This window comes from Cricetulus griseus, chromosome 5 (genome assembly GCF_003668045.3).
Source record: "Cricetulus griseus strain 17A/GY chromosome 5, alternate assembly CriGri-PICRH-1.0, whole genome shotgun sequence".
NCBI lineage: Eukaryota > Metazoa > Chordata > Mammalia > Rodentia > Cricetidae > Cricetulus > Cricetulus griseus.
The window spans coordinates 13,799,476-13,818,273 of NC_048598.1; the positions used below are offsets into that span (position 1 = coordinate 13,799,476).

Sequence of the window (18,798 nt, forward strand, 5' to 3'; positions counted from 1 at the left end):
CGAGAGCCTTTCGTGCTGGTCAGACGACCAGATTCCCCATAGTACTGTTTCTAAGAGAGAGAGAGAGAGAGAGAGAGAGAGAGAGAGAGAGAGAGAGAGAGAGAGAGAGAGATATTAAAAACAAGACAAAACACACACCAGGCATTTCTACAGCAACTGCGTGCTGTGCCCAGCCTCTTATGTTCCAGACCTTTTTAGCATCACTGGAGCCCCAGTGACTCCTAGGACTGAAATGTTGAGGCAATTGTGCTGGATTCATGCCCCTCCCTCTCATCCGCTGCTTCTTGCCCTAATAGGAAACATCTCAGCAAGTACTCCCCAGGGCCTGCTTTGGCATCTGGTTGGGCCAAGTCCTGACTTGGTTTTGGGTTGCTTCCTCCATCCCTTCTCTGCTTGTTTAGATTGCTGGAAAGAAAACCCCCTGGTGTGGGTTTATGGAGTCCCTTTGTGTTGTCTCTTCCTACTAAGTTCTGCTTTGGGACAGTGTCAGTGACGGAGCTTCCCCCTCTGCCTGGTGATACTTTGAATAGCTCAGTGGGCAGGAACATGGCTGTTCTTCCAGGGATTTCTCAGAAGGTATACTGATGGCTGTCTTACTCTGGGTCTCAGAAGAAAGGAGATGGCAATCCTTGGGGGTGCTGGCTAGAAACTCCAGGAGCAGGGAGAATCCATGTGTTTGTGGGGGACAGCTAGGACAAGAATTCTGGGCTCCCAGGCCTGGAGGCATGTAGCAGGCTGGCAGCCCTGGTTTTGGTGTCCATGCAACCCCTCCTCAGGGGCTGGCCTATGTAATCAGCTTGTCATTCATATCAGGAAAGGACTTCCTGTGTTCTGAAAGTTGCACTGAAATGAATTTCATCGGATCGAGGCTGTTGTATGGACTGTACATGTTGTAGGAAAGAAGTCTCATGGTCAGAAATGTTCTCCACCGGCCTTCAGCTCCACACTACGGATGTTAACACACACAAACACATGCATTTACACATAGGCACACACATATACAGACAGGTACATACCAAGAATTGCTCATGGATAGATAATGTGTGTGTGTGTGTGTGTGTGTGTGTGTGTGTGTGTGTGTGTGTGTGTGTTTGGGGTTTTTGTTTGTTTGTTTGAGACAGGGTCTCTTTACATAGCCCTGGCTGTCCTGGAACTCACTCTGTAGACCAGGCTGGCCTCAAACTCACAGAGATCTGGCAGCCTCTGCCTCCTGGAGTGCTGGGTTAAAGATCTGCACCACCTAGCCTGGGAAGCTGAGGGTACCAGGGCAGTTTGTCCCCAGGGGAGTAAGAACAATCACAAAGGACAGGAGGTTAGTAGGTGGCTCCATCTGTGGTAGGAACAACTATTGCTTTTAGAGGCTTCAGCCCCTGTCTGGGTCAGATGTGAATCCATGGTCTATAGGGGTAGGACAAATGCAGAAGAAATGCCACTAACGCATGGACAGGCTACCTAGAGGACAGCATGGGTGGAAGGGAGTGGGTATAAAATTCTCAGCCATTCTCCATCCCCCAGTGTTGCCTCAGGTGGGTGCAAGGGCCTGGGTTACTTCTTGCATTGCATCCATGGCTCGGGCTGCCTCCAGAAGCCTTTTCTGAAAAGCAAGTTATCAGTTTATTGTTCTGAGTCAAGGCTATGCCACTAAGCTGTGGGGCGCTGGTCCCAGGGAACAAAGGCACCAGAGCTGGGCCTTTGAGGCCGTGGCTGTTTGCCAGCTCCCCAGCCTGGGCAGCATCTTGCTCTCACAGGGCCTCCTCAATTGTCTCTCTTTTGGTGGTGCCTGGGACAGAACCCAGGACTTCATGCTTGCTCACCAAGTTCCTCTCTGAAATGCTCTCCTAGCAATTAGTCTCCTTTCAAACAGGCACTCTGATGAGTGCCGGGGACCCCACCTGCTCACCTTGGAGTGGCTGAGGAGATGGCTTTGCTGGGGTGAGTGTAGAGTGTAGGAATCAGAGCTGCTCGGGGATTCTGTCCTTGGAGTCAGGCAGATCTCCTTTTTCTGCATCTCATAGTGGCAGGTGCTGACTAGATAGGGTAATGAAGCCAGGCTTCCCTCTGTCTGTCCAGAGCCCCGCTGGGGAGGAGGATCCCCGGAAGTGAGGGCCATGGGGAAAGCCTGCAGCCTTGCCTTTGGCTGTGCTTCTGGGCCCATGTGCACACAGCTGGTCCATGAAGGCCACTCTCCTTGGCCATCTGAGTCTTGATCAGCTGTCCCTCCAGGAACAGTGTTTTCTCTTTTGACTCCCCTTCCAAACAATGAAATAAAATAGGGACTTAACTGAAAATAAAATTGCATTTTGAAAGAGACTCTTAGGGAACTAAAGATAAACAATGACAAGAAATAGGTGCTACAACTGTGTGTCAGGTGTCTGTCCCCCTAACGCCCCCTACTGCCTGTGGGTTGAACCCAGGGCTTTTCGTATACTGGGCAACCACTCATTGGAACTACATCCTAAGCCCATTACTTATTTTGTATTTTCAGACAAGAGTCTCAGTTGGTTACCCAGGCTGTCCTTGAACTCACTGTGTAGCTCAGGCTCATTTTGAACACAGCATATCCTTACCTTAGCCTCCCAGGTAACCAGGATTACAGGCCTGCACCACCAAGCTGGGCTTACAGCTGACTTTTATAAAATAGCATTATTATCAGTGTGTGTGTGTGTGTGTGTGTGTGTGTGTGTGTGTGCTGTGAATATGTGCGAGTGTGCATGTCTTAGCACTTATGTGGAAGTCAGAGGGTAATTTTGTGAAGTCAGTCCTCTCCTTCTACCCTTCCATGAGTTCTGGGATAGGATGGGAATTCAGGTCGCCAGTCCTGCATGATGAGCACTTTGCCTGCTGAGCCTTCCCGCTGGCTGCAGAGCTTGGTTTCCTATGCCAATGGACACACATCTGTGCTTTCTGCACACTCTGAGTAGTATGGCCTTGCTGGTCCCCTCCTGTGCATTGCTTTATGGTCTGTACCCGAAGCCTCTGCCACACTTGCCAAAGATTCTGGTCCTATTCTCACCACATCCTCTTGCAAATGGCTTGTGAAATGTCTTGGTAACAAGCTGAAAAAAGACTGCATGAGACACCAGTTCAGAGATGTAAGGAGATGGCCAGGGAGTAGGATGCTGGACTAGCTGGAAATGTTCCAATCTAAAATGCCAGAAGGCTCAGGCATGGAAGCTTGGTTGCTGATGGGCTTTGGTGAAGTTACTGGGTTTGGGAGATTTGCCTTAATGGGTTCATTATTTGGTGGCTTTTGTATGACTTTCCCTAGGGATATATGGACAAATATCTACTCACCCTAGATAGTGCACTACTGAGAGGCCAAAGAAACAACATCCAAGTCCCATCTTTGAAGCAATGGGTTTATTAGGCTTCCTTACAAGAGTGTGGGTTGGATGGTACAAAGATGTAGGTGGCCTCAGAACAATTGTAACACTGTAAAGTCCCACTGGCTTGGGTGACCACTGCCTGTAAGCTGCATGGATGGAGTTGTCCCTTCAGGCACCCCTCCACCCTCCGTTTTCTCCAGCACCTCCCAAGCCTGAGTGCCAGTGGCAGAGGTGCAGGGGGAAGGGGCTGGAGTCTCAGGTGAAGATCTGATGCCAGCCCCATTTCTATGGGGAATGGGAATAGTCCCAATTTTGGGAATGTCTCTGTGGGTAATCATAGCCATGCTGACTTCAAGGTTGTAATGGCCAGGTCAGGCCAGGCTAGTGTTCTATGACAATGACATTATTGAAAGGTCATTGAAACCTGGGGTGGGAGAGTACCAATTAGAGGAAGTAGGTCACTGGGAGCATTCCCTGGAAGGGAACTTTGTCTTTGCCCACCAGCTTCATGGATACCATGAGAGGAGCAGCCTGCTTCCCAAGCCCTGCCCCACCAAGATGCTTTATCATGAGGTCACAGCAAGGAGGCCAAGCAACTGTGGACTCAAACCTCTGAAGCCATGAGCCAAAATAAACCTCTCCAGGAAACAGCCCCATCTTCTCCATCCCTTTCTCTTCCTGTCAGTCAGAGGGTAGCTCTAAGAAGAGTGTCCATGTTCATGGCTGATAACCTTTCTGGCCAAGACTGACTATTGATAAGAAGTGTCAATGAATCTGGGGCCATGTTTTAAGATAACAATATCCCACTTGGGAAAAAAAGCTGAAAACAAAACCTGAATGGTTTCTCTGCTTGCGTTTCTAGCAGGTTTCCCCTCCGAGCATGAACTTTGAAGACTGCAATGCAGCATCATTTTAATCTCTTTCTATATCCCAAGGCGACATAGGTTTCTCTCAGGGACCCAAGCTTCTTTTGTGCAGCCAGGGCATTGTGGGTAAAGCTGAGCCAGGACAGGCTTCTTTACTTAAAATGATAGTCACATTCTGTCCGTGCTAATGGTTGATTCAGCATGTGTGTGACTTACCAAGTCCAGTCTGGGTGACTCTCAGGACTCGGTTGGAATGTCGGGACAGAAATGCTCTTTCTTCTCCGGACATGAGGCACTTGGATGTGAAAACTGGAATTGCTGCAGTTGGTCTTGTCACCATGAGGGATGTAAAAAACTCATATTGTGGAGCATGGTGCAGGGCGATGGAAAACATTGGGTTTATAATGCATTATTGGGCCAAGAACTCAAACCAACCCTGAATGACTATTAACAACAACAATAATAAAACCCTTACTAAGAACTTAGCTTGCTCCAGGAACTTTAATGTGTAATCCTTATTAAGTTCATTGCTATGTGTGCTTGGATATTGTTCCATCCCACGTTTTTCCAGGGAGGAAACTGGCCCTTTAAGATTTTGCAGAGTGAGGCCAGCAAATGAAGGGCCTTGCCTGGGCTCACACATCCAGTGAACCCTGACTCAGCAGTGAAACTCAGCAGGCTGACCTGTTAGCCAAACTCATAATCACTGCCCTCCTCTGCCTTTGTGGGCTTTCCCAGCAACTCACTGGAAAATTAAACCCATTTCAGTTGGTTATGTTCAAAATCAGGGTCCCAGTAGGGAACCCTTCCCTGTAGTGTGGACTACTCCAGTGTTGAGAGCAGTAATGCCATCCTGGTATGGAGGAAGCCATTCATGAGTCCTATGAGCCCTGTCAGGAAGCTATCCTTGGTACTGGGGCTATACACATGTGCTCATGGGCTACCCTGTAGGGCGTGGTGCCTGGGAGGTGCATGACAGGTGTATGGGGAGCCTATCAGCCAAAGAACACCTGAGCCTAGGCCACACTGGGCACTGTTTAGGTCCTCTCTCTCTGGTCCTTGGGGGGCTGGGGAGCCGGCTCAGTTGAGCCACCCTTCTGTTGTTAAGTGGCCACCTGAGTAACCCAAATGGCTCCTCAAGATCTCTTGCGAATGGGCTCCTCAGAACCCCCAGGTCTTTCTTTTTCAGCACTGGGAGCCTCCGGGCCAGGGATTTTCCTGGAAGTTCAAGGTTCTTAATGGGAACTCTGGGCCAGTTCCACGGCACCAGTCATTTTCTGTCAGATGTCTGGGTGTCATCTGTCCCCTCCCTTGACTGTTACAAAATCACCTTCTCTGTAGCCAGAGAGATGCCACTGTAAAGTGGAATCTCAATAGGTGCTTGTGACGTTTTATATATATATATATGTATATATATATATATATATATATATATAGCCACCAGCAGTTCAGCCACTGTAAAGACAATTTTTCATTTTGTTCAATGTGTGCCTGTCCTTGTCCACACGCATAAATATTTTAAATAATCTCCCCACACAGTGTGCAGACTATTTTTGTAATTTCACTATGAAGAACTTTCCCATGTCTTTGTGTAGCCACTATCAGACGTTTCCTGGCTGCATAAAACTTGGACATAATGAAGCTGACATGGTGAACTTAGCAGTTACAGTGTAATTTTTTAAAGGGTAAAAGTCTGGGAAGACGGCTCCTGGGTAAAGTGCTTGCTGCCCCAGCAAGGGGACCTGTGTTTGTTACCTCACGATCACACTCACAGGAAAGCCAGGTGCAGCAGCCCACACCTTCAACACTATAGTAGTGGGCAGAGACAGATGCATTCTGGGGGTTACTAGCTGACCAGTCTGGATGAGATGCCGGGATCCAGCTTCTCTTAGAGACCCTGCCTCAAAAGGTAAGATAGTGAGTGATAGAGGAAGACACCCAAAGTCATCCTCCGGCCATACACACGCACAAACGAGTGAGTACACCTCATTGTATTTATTACACAGGTACACACCATGCAACACATAATTTTTTTTTAAAAAAAAATAGAATGAGCCTGGCAGTGGTGACGCACACACACACACCTTTAAACCCAGCACTCAGAAAGCAGAGACAGGAGGATCTCTGTGAGTTCGAGGCCAGCCTGGTCTCCAGAGCGAGTTCCAGGTCAGGCTCCAAAGCTACAGAGAAATCCTGTCTCAGAAAAAAAAAAAATAGAATGAATAACAGTGTCATCAGCCACTGTGATTATACCTCCAGGCTTCTCTGATTTCAATTTCTCTTTCACATTCAGAGTTAATAAGCTCGCTTGCCAAGATTCTGCTCTAGTCCAGACTACTAAGGAGAACTGTCCCCTGGCAGTCACTTGGACTGTCCCCTGGCAGTCACTTTCAATGGCCCTCACTCGCCAGTCCTCATTAGTTTGCATTCTGAGCACCTCACACATTCCCCTACCTTGCTGTCTATGCAGCAGACCCTGAGCATTACCTGTAGGTGAGGAAACTTGATGTCCTACAGACCATTTGAGTCCTGCTGTGCTCACAGTGATGCCCTGCGTCCCTGTCTCCACCTCTCCAGTGGCAGGCTCTGCAGCATTTGCATTCTGTGGGAGACTCTTGACAGTGAGGATGCTGGCCTTCTGTGACGGCATCCGTAGTTTTGCCCTTATCTTGGTCCCCAGAAGATGCTGTATACACGCTAGCCCCCCCCCATGTGGGGGCTGGATGAACTGAGTATGGCTTTTAGGAAGGGGCAGCCCTAGTTTGAGCAGCTATAAGCCACCACCACTTGCCTCTCACAGCTTTGGTGGCTGCAAGTCAGAGAGCAACCAGCTGGAGTGGCTAGAGTTCATGAGGACCCCTTCCTGCATCTATTCACAGAAGGGAGACTCAGAGGACACTGGGAGCTCGTGTGGGTCTCTCTGTCCCCTGTGAGGAGGGCCTGGTTCCATCATGGGCACCAATCCCAGTACCTCAGCCCAATCATCCCCTAAAGGCCCCGCACGCTGATAAACCATCCTATAGAGATCAAGGTCTCAGCATGTGAACTTGGAGACAAGGGCTCAAGTGTTCATCCATGGGAAGCAACTTCACACCTGGGAATGCAACTTGCAGGTCTGGTGTTAGTCTGAGAAGTTCTATTGTTACATGTCATGTGTCAACATGGGGCCTCCTCTGTGACCAAAGGGAAGGCTGCAGGGCACACTGCTCTTCTTTCTTCTTGGAGTGTGTGACCATGATTTCAGACCCCTGAAGGCAGCTGCTTCTAGCACTTCTGGTGACAGTTTGACAACCCTGGCTCCCACACACTTGCACTCGGGTGGCAGGGACCCAAGACCCCTGCTGTCTCTGGAGTTGATAAGCAAAGGGTGATAAAACATCATAGGAATCTCATCATGTCACCCACCAGATGAGTGAATGGGGTCAGTGACACCATTAAGGAAAAAGGCAGACCTAGGTTCCTTTCTCAGCTTCTATAGTGCCCCTGGGAGAACGCCATCAGCATCCTCCATGTCCTTGATCACAGAAAGGCTCCTGGCAGCTGCCAGCCTGGATAGGGCCCCTCTCTGCTTTTAATCTCAGTGCCTCTCCATCCGTGGAAATGTCATCTGGCCAGGTTATAAATTCTTGGGCAACGGAGGCTGCCTCATCCTCTTCAGTAAATGTCACCGTTGACCCATCCCCCACTCTGTCACCTACCCGATTGTCCTCAGTGAAGCACATGCCAGGTGGGGTAAGAACAAAGCAGAGTGTATTAGGGCCTTCACACTGCTCTGGTCCTCCTGCCCACATCCCATGCCTGACCTAGGTGTGTTCTGTGGGATTGAAGCCCAGGCTCTGTGATGAGACTCAGCATCCTGTGAGGTTAAACTTCTGCTCATGCTTAGCATCCCAGGGAGACCCTTAGGGACACCTCAGGTGCCTGTCCCTGCTCTGCAGCTCCCCACGTCTCCACAGTCCCTCCAGGTCCAGAGATGGAGGAGGAAGGGAAGGCAGAGGGCAGAGATTGGTTAACAAGCCCCGGGCAGCTGATGCAATGCCCAATGCCATTAAAATTAATGACCTGTTCCAGCTGACTTGGCCTCCAGCGGGACAATCAACCTCAAGTCAAGGTGGAAGCATTGAGAAGGGCGGAGGTGGGGGCTGGTCTCGTCTCCACAGTCCTCATCCTCAGAAGGAAGGTCAGTAGGAGCTGTTGACTTCAGAGAGAACCCCATTAGGTACACTGAGATGGATGGTGTCAGTGGCATGCCAGTGTCCTCATGGATGGTGAGGTATCTTTATGAAGACATCTGAGCTTTTGGCAGAGTTGAAAGCTGCCCATTGACCCTTCCCACCACTGGTCCAGAGTGCAGGTATCAAAAGCACAAGTGAACTGTTTTGAAGAACTCTGAGGGTGTCAAGATGATGGAAACATGAGATCCACTCAAGCATTCCTCACAACATAAGCACCGACTCTGACATGGTCTTACAAGTCCCTTGATAGTCAGGGTGTGAAACTGTGGACCCAGGTGGGTCTATGAGATGCTCCCTGGATGAACGACTTGGCACAGCTCCATAGGAAGGCACAGCTGTCCTCCAGGCTGGTGCTGGCTTTGGAATCCAGGGTCTTGACCTTGCTAAGTGGGCATTCCACTACCAAGCCACTTGCCAACCCAGTTGGGTCCCTCCAGTTCTATCTCCAGCATAGCTTTCTTCTCAGACTTTGCTGGAGGGTGACCGTGCTGACATGTTAACAGGCTGTGGCCAGAGGTAAGTGAGCCTGTTTGCTTTCAAGGAGGCACCAAATGTTGTCCCTAGGGTTTTTATGCAGAAATGTTTGTGGCCTTATAGTTCTCTTTCCCTTGGCCTTTGCTTGAGGACTGGAGCTTCCCAGGGTTGAGTTTGTCCCTAATGCAATCCCTCTTTGCCTCATTCTGCCCTGAACCAGGCTGTCCTCAAAGGGATGTGGTTTGAACTTCCAAATGGCTGCGCAGTAGGGTTGGGGCCCCCTTGCCATTGTCTTCCTGTTCCCCAAAGCTTATTTTTCAGTCAGGCCCTGAAGACACATAGCTGCATTCAACTAAGTGATAGAGATATTTAGCTGTCCTTTATTACCACCAATACAACAGCAGCAGAGTCAGCTGTGGGGAACATCTGGGGCCAGGCCTGACTTACAGGCTAGTGCCCAGGGCCATGGTTTACTGTAGCAACAGCAGCAGTGGAAGCTTCACTGAAGGGCAGAGGGGCAATCCTGCCCTTCTCCAAGCTCCAAGAATCAGTAGATCTTTCCTGACCCAAACCCATCACTTTCTACAGCTCCCATGCGATGGCCACAAGATGCTGAACCCCAGGGGAGTGCAAAAGTTGGACTTTTCCATTCCCCCGGGCTCTATTCTCATAAGCAGAGCCCCGCCCCCACCCCCACCCCCAGAGGGGTGACTCCATGGCTTACTTTTTATTTCTGACAGAAGTGGGGGAGGGAATGGAGGCAAGTTCTGGGAACTCTGCCCAGTGTTCCACCCCAGGCAAGCCCTTTGGGGACTTCCACGGGGCGGAAGAGGGCGGTACAGGGCTCTTTCTCCTCTCACTGCCTAGCTCAGACCTGCATCCTGAGTTCCTTGGGGAAGTTGTGCACAGATACCTCATCAGGTAGAATGGCGGCCAGAGGGACTGTGGTAGCAAATTGGTGTGGCATGTGTTCGGGGTGACTCTGTGGGAAAGGCCGAGCTCCGTTACAGCCATGGTAGGATGTGTGTCCCACATCCCCATGCCTGCATGCCAGGTGATCTGTAGCACAGTTTCCAGTGTTTGATGGCAGTGTGTTGTCACCATTTCTCTGTGCCAGTTGGTGCTGTGCTCACCTCCAGAAGCAGCATGCCCAGGCCCCAGGCATGAAGAAGCTACTACACTGATCAAAAGGGCAAAACCACGGACATGGGTTATTGATAAGGTTGAGTCTCTCTTCCTTTTTGGTGTGTGTGTGTGTGTGTGTGTGTGTGTGTGTGTGTGTGTGTGTGTGTGGTGTTTGGGTGTACACACAAATATATGTGCAGGTGCTGTGCGTGTGGAGGCCAGAGGAAGATTATAGGTATCCTCTATTGTTCTCCATCTTGGTTTTTGAAACTGGGCTTCTCACTGAACTTGAAACTCAACATTTCTAGGCCAGCTGCTGGAGAGCTCTTGGGATCTGCCAGTCTTCATCCTGGTCACTTCCCCTGCTCCTCTTCCCCCCACAAACTCTTGTGGATGCTGGGGATTCAAACTCAGGTCCTCTTGCTTGCACAACAAATGCTCTTACCCACCCAGTCATCTCCACACTCTGGTGGGGCAGTGCTCTGATGCTGTGTCTGTGAGGCAAATCTCTGCACCCCTCAGAGTGCGTATTCTCAAATCTAGCTGCCCATCTGTGTCAGCTGGGGATGCTTGTTTTCTGTGTATTTTTGGTGCTGAGGATGGAACCCAGGGCTTCATGCATGAGAGTGAGCTAAACCCCAGCCTCTGTTTTGCGGTTTTAGATCAGCAATTCCCAAAGTCATCCTTGTGCCTTCGAAGGCTGGTGTTGGAATGCTAGACTCCACATTTTCAGAAGCTTCCATGTGCAAACTGCTTTGGATTCTGCCTCAGTTTCTTTTTTCTGTCACTGTGATGGAATGCCCTGACCAAAGCAACTCAAGGGAGAAAGGACTTATTTTAGCTGACACTCCACAGAGCTGTCCATCATGGTGGTGAAGTAAGGCACCAGGAGCTTGAGGCAGCGGGTCAGTATTGCATGGGCAGTCTAAAAGCCAAGTGATGAACAAATGCTCCACCACTGCTCAGCTCTCTTGCTCCATTTTATTCAGCTGGGGACCTTATTCTCAGAGAATGGTCCCACCCACAATTACAACGAATCTTCCCACATCAGCTAACACATCAAGAATATATCCTACAGGCATGCCCAGAGACCTGTGGCCTGTCAGTTTGGCAGCTTTGATGAGCCTCCATTTTCTGTCAGTGATGACAGATGCCTAACTTGAGCTGGGCATGATGGGACGTCATGTAATCCCAACGCGCAGGAGACTGAGGTGGAGATTTCAAACTGGTAGCCTATTTTAGAGTTGTTTTTCTTGGCAGGAAGAGAGAAGGGAGGCCACAGCTACAGAGACAGAGGGTCATAGCCTCAGTGAGTGACAGTGGGTGGGGTGGATATATGAATACCGTTATGTGCGAAGCACTTGCAGGGTAGAGAGAGGAGGGTCAGGGTTTCAAGGGCAGCCAGGCTACCTGAGATTCTGTCTTTTTTTTTTTTTTAAAGTCTCCCCCATTTTGTGTGTGTCTGGGAGTTGCATGTGCACATATACATGCTTGCATGCTTGTGTGTTTGTGGAGGTGCCTGCCATGGAGCCTGCAGGCCCGAGTTTGATCCCTGGAATTTACATGGTAGAATGAGATAATCAATTCTCGCACATGGCCCTCTGATCTATACACATGCAGTGGCGTGTGTCTCCCTCTAATAAATACATAAATAAACGTTTAAAACAAAAGCAGCGTAGGTAGAGGGGGTAGCGTTCGCTGAACACACCAGCTCCGCAGTAACTGCATCTGTGTTATTTTCACTTAATATTTTCTCCCACGCATTCGGTTTCCTCTCCCACCATCTTTTTACATCTGCAGGGTTCACTTGTGCAATGCTGTCAGCCTGTTCCCCACACATGACACACCACCAGCAGCAAAGGATGGTGCCATGTACTTCTTAAATCCCCCGTGTCCCTGTCACTGTGCAGAGGGTGCATTCTCCTTCCAGGGACGAGGGACCCCACCGATACCTGCTGTCAGCCTCACTTCCTTAAGGCTCCTTTCCCGTTGTAGCATCCCTCTTCTGCTCACAACTCCCCAGGGCTCTGCTTTCTGCAGGTTAGGCAGAACCATATCCCAGCATTCAGAGTCCTCCGGTGACCCAGCTGTTCCTCATCCTCATGGCAGCCGCTCACATGACTGCCTAAGCTCACCTCCCTCTCCCCACTGGATGGGTGGGTGTCCTGTCCCAGGCCGCTCATCTTCCCTTCTGTAACTCTGCCTAGGCCTTTAATCTTTCCAGTGGAGCATGGGTGCCTGTGTCACTACAGGCTGCAAGGGCAGGACTGTGTTAGTGCCTCAAGTAGCCTACACAGACTTGCGAAGGGTAACCTTGCCTCATCACCCAGAAAGGAGAGCCCTCAGCCACCGTGAGCCCCTGCTGGACTGTCCATTCTGTGAAGACCAGAGCTTGGTTTTACAGCTCCCATAGGGCTGCCGCGCTCTGTGCTAGGTCTGTGTTGTTGGTGCCAGGCCAGCCTCCTGGTTGTCATGATGGAGCGAGCTTCATCATTCCTCAGGATGACAGGGTTGTTTGGAAATGCAGACTCCTAGGCACTTCAGGCATTCCGGGGTGTTGGCGAGCCTGGGTACTGTGTCTGTAACAATGCTACAGGTGGTGCTATAGGGTCTGACAATACTCAGCGCAAGATTTCTTCTGTGGCCTCTGCGGTCTACCTGTGTGCCTTTGTTGGAGACCTGAAAGCAAAGGAGATAGGGAGATGGGGCGGGGCCTTCATTGGGGGTTGCAGTTTAGATGAGGAGAAGCGTGGGGAGGGTCAGGGTGAGAAAGCAGCACTGGACTCAGTTTCCCTCAGCCTTGACCACAGTAAAACCTGTGTTCCAGCAAGCTGGAAAGAGGGGGTGGAGAAACCGAGTTCAGTGGGAAGTGAATGGACAGCCCTGGGGTCATGAGAATGGTCCCCAGTCCACGGGCCAATTTCCCAAATGTCTTAATTTAGATCCTGGCCTGCTTCTGACAGGTCCTTGAGCCTTGGGGTCAGAGTGGGGTCAGCTTGTTATTGTGACCTTGAGCAACATACTTAATTCCCAAGTCTCTATATGTAAGATAAAGTGGAAGGCCGGACACCTGTCCCTAAAGATGTTGTGTCCCAACCCCTACACCTGCGACTATGTGAACTTACGTGGTGAAGCAGGGGATCTTGAGAGGTGAGATTATCAAATGTGCCCACACATAAGGCAAGCGGGAGGACCAGGCTCAGGGTTGGAGTTACCCAAGCGTGTCCTCACATAGGGCAGGCGGGAGGACCAGGTTCAGGGATCAGAGGACAGCACATCAGGACAGGGAGCTGTGCTGCTGGCTCTGGCAGCTGAGCAAAGGGCCCTGAGTCAAGACCACAGGCAACTACTAGAAGCTGGGGCAACAGGAAATGGCAACTAACTTGGAAACCTCACTGAGACTTCCCTGACCTCCAAAGCAGAGGAAGGATGCACTTGCGTGGTGGGAGCCACTAAGCTGTGGTAACTGTTGTGACAGCCCCCAGGGAGCAGTCATAGGGAGAACAGGCAGAGTCATTCTTGGGGTGGGGAAAGCTCACATCAGAGAAGAGCTATGGCCAAGCAAAGTTCAGTGAACCGCAGTGTCTTCAACAGGGGAAGACAGAGGTGGAAAGGAGGAAGGGGAGGGGAGGAGAGGGGAGGGAAGACCCCCCCCCCCAGGTGGCTCTTTTTCCTACACCCCTCCCCTTGGCTTGGAATGGTTGTGGGAACATCAGGGATGCTCTAAGACTGTCTGGCTGCAGTCCTGCACTCCCTCCACAGGTCCCAGGTCCCAGTCCCGTCTTCTAACAATCAGCACATGGGCTGAGATTACTTCCTGGCTCTCTTTCTCCGTCTCTCTGGAATTCAGCCTCTGAGACTGACTTTTGGGTCACCCAATGACTCCTGTTTTCCAGAAGCCACAGGCTTGGCGCTGGATCCTATGGGCCCCTGTGTCACACCTCCTCCAGATGGCGCCCTAGTCTCTACAATTTGGAGACACACTGTGGCTAGGACCTGCGGGGCAGGGCAGAGCCCCGGAGGACAGGGTGTAGTACTCCCTGCTTCTCTCTGATCCCTGGAGGCTGAGCGGTGCGGGTGGACTGGCAGCCTTATAGCCTCCCCTGAAGCTGTCCCCTCTGGCCTCTCGCAGGTACGTTCGTCTCGGCCTTCACCGTGCTGTGTGGAGCCCGCACTGACCTCCCAGACAGGCACGTGTGCTGCGTCTTCTGGCTGAATATCGCTGCGGCCCTAATTCAGGTGCTCACGGCCATCGTCATGGTGGGCTGGATCATGAGCATCTTTTGGGGCATGGACATGGTCATCCTTGCCAGTGAGTAACGGCTGGTGTGCTGAGGGCAGAGAGGGGCGGGGTCTGGTCAGCCGGGAGGAACAGGAGGCCTACACTTGTCGGCCCTCTAATCCCAAAGACACCCGTATCCTTGGACACAGCCTCCAAGGGCATACCTATTCCTCTGCCCTAGTGCCATGGCTGCCTTTGCAGAACCCTCTCTCGACCATACCAGCCCTGCAGGGTGGGTCTCCAAGGGAGGGCCCTCTCCACCAAAGACTCCACTCTCTGCATTTGCCAAGGAAGCAGTTCTCCCACTGAAGCTGGGTAAGCTGGTGAATTCAGAATGAGGTTGTCCTCTCGGCCCATGGTTTTGTGTCAGCATCACAGTTTCTAGAGGAAGAGCAAGGCCCCATACTGTCTTCACCTGCAGGAAGCCATGTAGTTGTGTTTTTCACATAGACCTGAACGACTCCTCACTGGGTTAAACCACGCTCTTTGGTTGGTTGGTGTTAAAGTCTTACAAGCTCTCACTGTCTTTGAAGACGTTAATGAATCATCCATTGTTAATGCAAAATCAGCTTAGGCACAAAAGTGTTTTGTGGAAGTTTCTAAAGTTACAAAATCAAATTTACCAAAGACAAATGATCATTTTAAAAATAACCTGGCAGAATCGTCAATCGGACAGCACCTGTCTGGAACAGCTGTTTCCCTGTACCTCCTTTCCTGTTCCTACCTCATCGGGTGGAGGGCCTCAGTAACTGGGGCCACACCTTCTCAGTCACTCTCATTTTTGTATCCTGTTCCTGCATGCTGCTCCTCACTGGGTTCGGAGGTTGAATTGCCAGTGTATGGGGAGGCTGTGCCAGGTGAGGACCCAAGCAGCAGGAGGAGAAGCCAAGATACAGAGGGCATAGGATGACCTAGAACAGTTTAGAATGATCCAAAACTTAGTCAGCCTTGGGGTTCCTTGGAAGATGCAGGAATCTCAGGCACACACAATGCTAGGACCAGTAATCAAATCACCCCACCAGAGAAGGTTCAAGTGTTAGAGTCGGTAGGGCTCAGTGTAGATGGCCAGGGTGCCAGACTTGACAGCAGGTCTTCACAGAATTCAGAGAGGAAGTCAGTGGGCTGGACTTTCAGGATGTCCCATAGGTAGACAGGGTAGGAGGGAGTACCAGGTGGCAGTGAGGGGAATACCCCTCTCTGCTGGGAAGAGCCTCAGATCAAGGTGCACCGTACAGCTCACCCTGCATCTGATGACCCCTCCACTGGACCTCACTCCCACTGTTGGCTACCCAGGAACCACTAGGCCACTTGCCTGGTGATGTGTGGGACGTCTGCGGGGGGTTGGGGGGGAGGCATTCCCAGTTAGATCCTAGGAGGTACAGCTACTCTAGAAGGCCTGGGAAGGCTTAACCAGCCTCACACTCCTGGCTTCTCTGCTCTGTAAGTGAGCTTCGGGGCCGGCAGTGTTGGGACTCTAACAAGAGAGTCATCTTTCTGTTATTGTAACTAACACCCATGACCAATGTACCAAGAAAATGCATCAACTAAGCCAAAAGACTTCCCATGACGGGGCCAGCCTTTACACATGGGCCTTCAGGGGATATTCCAGACAGCAAAGAATGTGCCAGACTAGGTCTCAATAAATGTATGTTGATGCCAGATCTGATTCCCACAGCTTCCTGAATCTAGATGCTCTTTGGCCTCCATCATATTACTGCCCACTGAACCCATCACATGCCAGGACTACCATGTCAAAAATGAGCTCAGGACCCCAAGTAACACATGTTGAACTTGCAATGTCATGAGCTGAAGCACTGTAAGTCATCAATCTGTGCTTGTCTTTAGTTCTCCTTAATCCCCAGGAACAGGGGTCTAGACCAAAGCCATAAGTTTAAGAGCACTCTTGTTAGCCCTAGATGAGACAACATGGATCCCAAGACGTGTAGGTGGGGGTCCATGCCCTCCCTCCCTGCCTGTCTTCCAGGCTACTGACTTGACGGGAACTCTGTGGGCTGGTGTAGGAGCTATAATTTGGCTGTAGGATATACTGATGTCAGGGTCTCCAGCCCAGCCCTCCCCTCTTGCCCTCTAGGCTCTCTTGTGTGTTTGTCAACCCATTGGGTATCTGGGCTGTATCCAGGGGTTCTGCCTTGGCACCAAATTTTTCGCCATGATTTTTGGGGGCTGCCGAAGAAAACCAGTCCCTGCCTCCCCTTCCTGGACTGCTGGATACACCCACCTACCTCAAAGCCATCGTCTTTTCACTTCTTCTAAAAGTCGCACTCACCCTCAAAAGACAGATGCCCTCCTCTCATGAGATGGGCTAGGGTTGCACCGAGCAGCCATGTTTGAGGAGGTGTCTTGGGTTGGGCCCTGAGAAGGGAACAGCTGCAACTGACTTTGTCCCAGGAACAGTTGGGTAGAGGGTTCTTCCTCTGACATCACTCACATAGCAACACAGGTTGGGTTGCACATGACACCTTGGCCACCAGGAAGCATGGTATCAAATAAAAACTTCTGAGAAGGACCCAAGAGTTGGCTGAACATAGACACGCCATCTACATAGTGACAATAAGCAGCACCAGCCATAGCAGCTGGTCTTGATCACTGGCCAGTACTTGCCTGGTAGCGCTCCTGACTGTTCTTTCTATTGCTACATCAACAGCAGACATTGATAATCATTTTTGACATTCGTCTCAGCGCAAGGCTCCAGGCAGCCATTACCAATTGATCTAAGATGTCGTCTTCCAGCCCCAGGTCTTTCCCAAAGCAGCAGGCTTTATGAATGTGGGTCCAGTGCGTGGAAAGAACTAATCACGCAGCCCAGACAGAGCTGGGCTGGGACCAGGGCTGCTCACTGCAACAGCTTTAGTTTGTCAGGCACACCTGTCCCCTCTGTACCTGCCCCTCTCCTAAATCATCCAGATTGCACCCTGAGAGCATGGGCTGGGAGCGGGAGTAAAGAAGGAATAAAGACAGGAGGTGAGCAGGGGTGTGGGAATGGCTGAAGAGGGCACTGGCAGACAGGGCCAGGACCGTGTGATACCATCAACCAGTGGGACTGGCTGCTGGCCACGGTGGCTGGTCACTGGGAGGACTAAACCCACCTTGGCTGAAGCCCTGTCTCTGCAGGTAGCCGTCCCCCCTCACCTTATGTCCCCAGCGCTTTGGCTTCTGTGTTCAGACTGTTTCTCTTTCTCTTTCTCTCTCCTCTTCCTTCGGCTGCCCTGCATCTCTGCTGCTGCAGTCTCCCAAGGTGAGTCTGTTAGTAGGTGTACGCCCTCTCTCCCGCACAGATTTCCACCCTCTCGATCAGGTGATGGTGAATTGCACTCTTAGATTTTCTTTGGGAAGGACAGTGCATGGCATTAACAGGTCCCTAGTGTCTCTACCATCTTTGGGTACTCATGCCACTCTCCTTACTTATATTGCTCCTAGGCCCCTAGCCATCACTGGATTGTTAGCACCCGAGATTGACAGGTGGCCCACTACATAGAAAGAGACCCAGCTGGGGCTCCTGGCCTTCCTCCGTAGACCAAGGTAACTGGCCGAGTCACAGTTTAGTCCACCCTTCCTGCTATCTCAGCTCTGTAATCTCATCCAATCAGATAGCAACAATTCCCTCACATCATCAGTGGTCCAACTCTCCCAGGGAGGGATGTGGATACGGCTGGGGGGAAGCACTAGTCAATGCATATGAGGGCCTGGGTTTCATCTCTGACACCGGGAAACAAAAATTGCAGTATTAGCAATGATGTTCTGAAGATTCAGTGTGCTCCAGCCCTGTTCCTGTCCCAGCTGTCCAGCTGGTTGAACATATGTCAGACAGCTGTTCCCTTCTTGGGCAGCCAACCTCATCCTTCCCTCCCTCCCTCCCTCCCTCCCTCCCTCCTCTCCTCCTTTCTTCCCTCCCTCCCTCCTTTCTTCCCTCCCTCCCTCCCTCTCTCCCCCCCTCCCTCCTATATAGCCTTGCCTGTAAACAGTAGATCTTTGCTGTTCACTGTACAAATAAGGTCTTCATAGTGTAAACAAGGTCCTGTGTATTCTGGTCTGGGGCCATGTTGGACACTCCTAAAGGAAGGGAGTGTCCCCTAACCGCCTCTCCTCCTTCCTTACAGGGTACAAGGATCAAGGTATCCCACAGCAGCTGTGAGCCTACAGGACCTGCCGGAGAAGTCCAAGGTCCTGTGAGGGCTGCACCAGGTGGCTTTGGGCACAACGACCTTCACATGCTCCCTTCTGCCCTTTCTCAGATTGGGGTGAAAGGGAGTATTTCAAAAATATTATTTATTTTGAAGAACACACCTGCCTTTCTCAGCAGGGTCAGAGGCCAACTTCTCTCCCAGCCCCAGAGGAGCATGGGAGGAACAGGGCTAAGACTTGAGGACTGGGCTAGAGGTGGGGTATTGACCAAGCACCAGGGGTGCTGGGCAATGCTTATCCAACTGCCCACTGAACAGGCACCCAGGCCTGTCTGGCTGGGTTGCCAT

At 51.1% G+C, this 18,798-nt stretch overlaps 1 protein-coding gene across 1 annotated transcript in view; it reads left to right on the forward strand.

Moving 5' to 3' along the window:
- The window catches only part of LOC113836092 (protein stum homolog), a 42,005-nt gene extending 23,544 nt beyond the window's left edge, over positions 1-18,461 (forward strand). Inside the window, exons 2-4 of the mRNA XM_027418843.2 lie at positions 14,159-14,338; positions 17,556-17,564; positions 18,427-18,461. Of these exons, the coding sequence (XP_027274644.1) occupies positions 14,159-14,338; positions 17,556-17,564; positions 18,427-18,461 (224 nt within the window). The remainder of the gene's footprint in view (positions 1-14,158; positions 14,339-17,555; positions 17,565-18,426) is intronic.
- Positions 18,462-18,798: the final 337 nt, after the last annotated feature.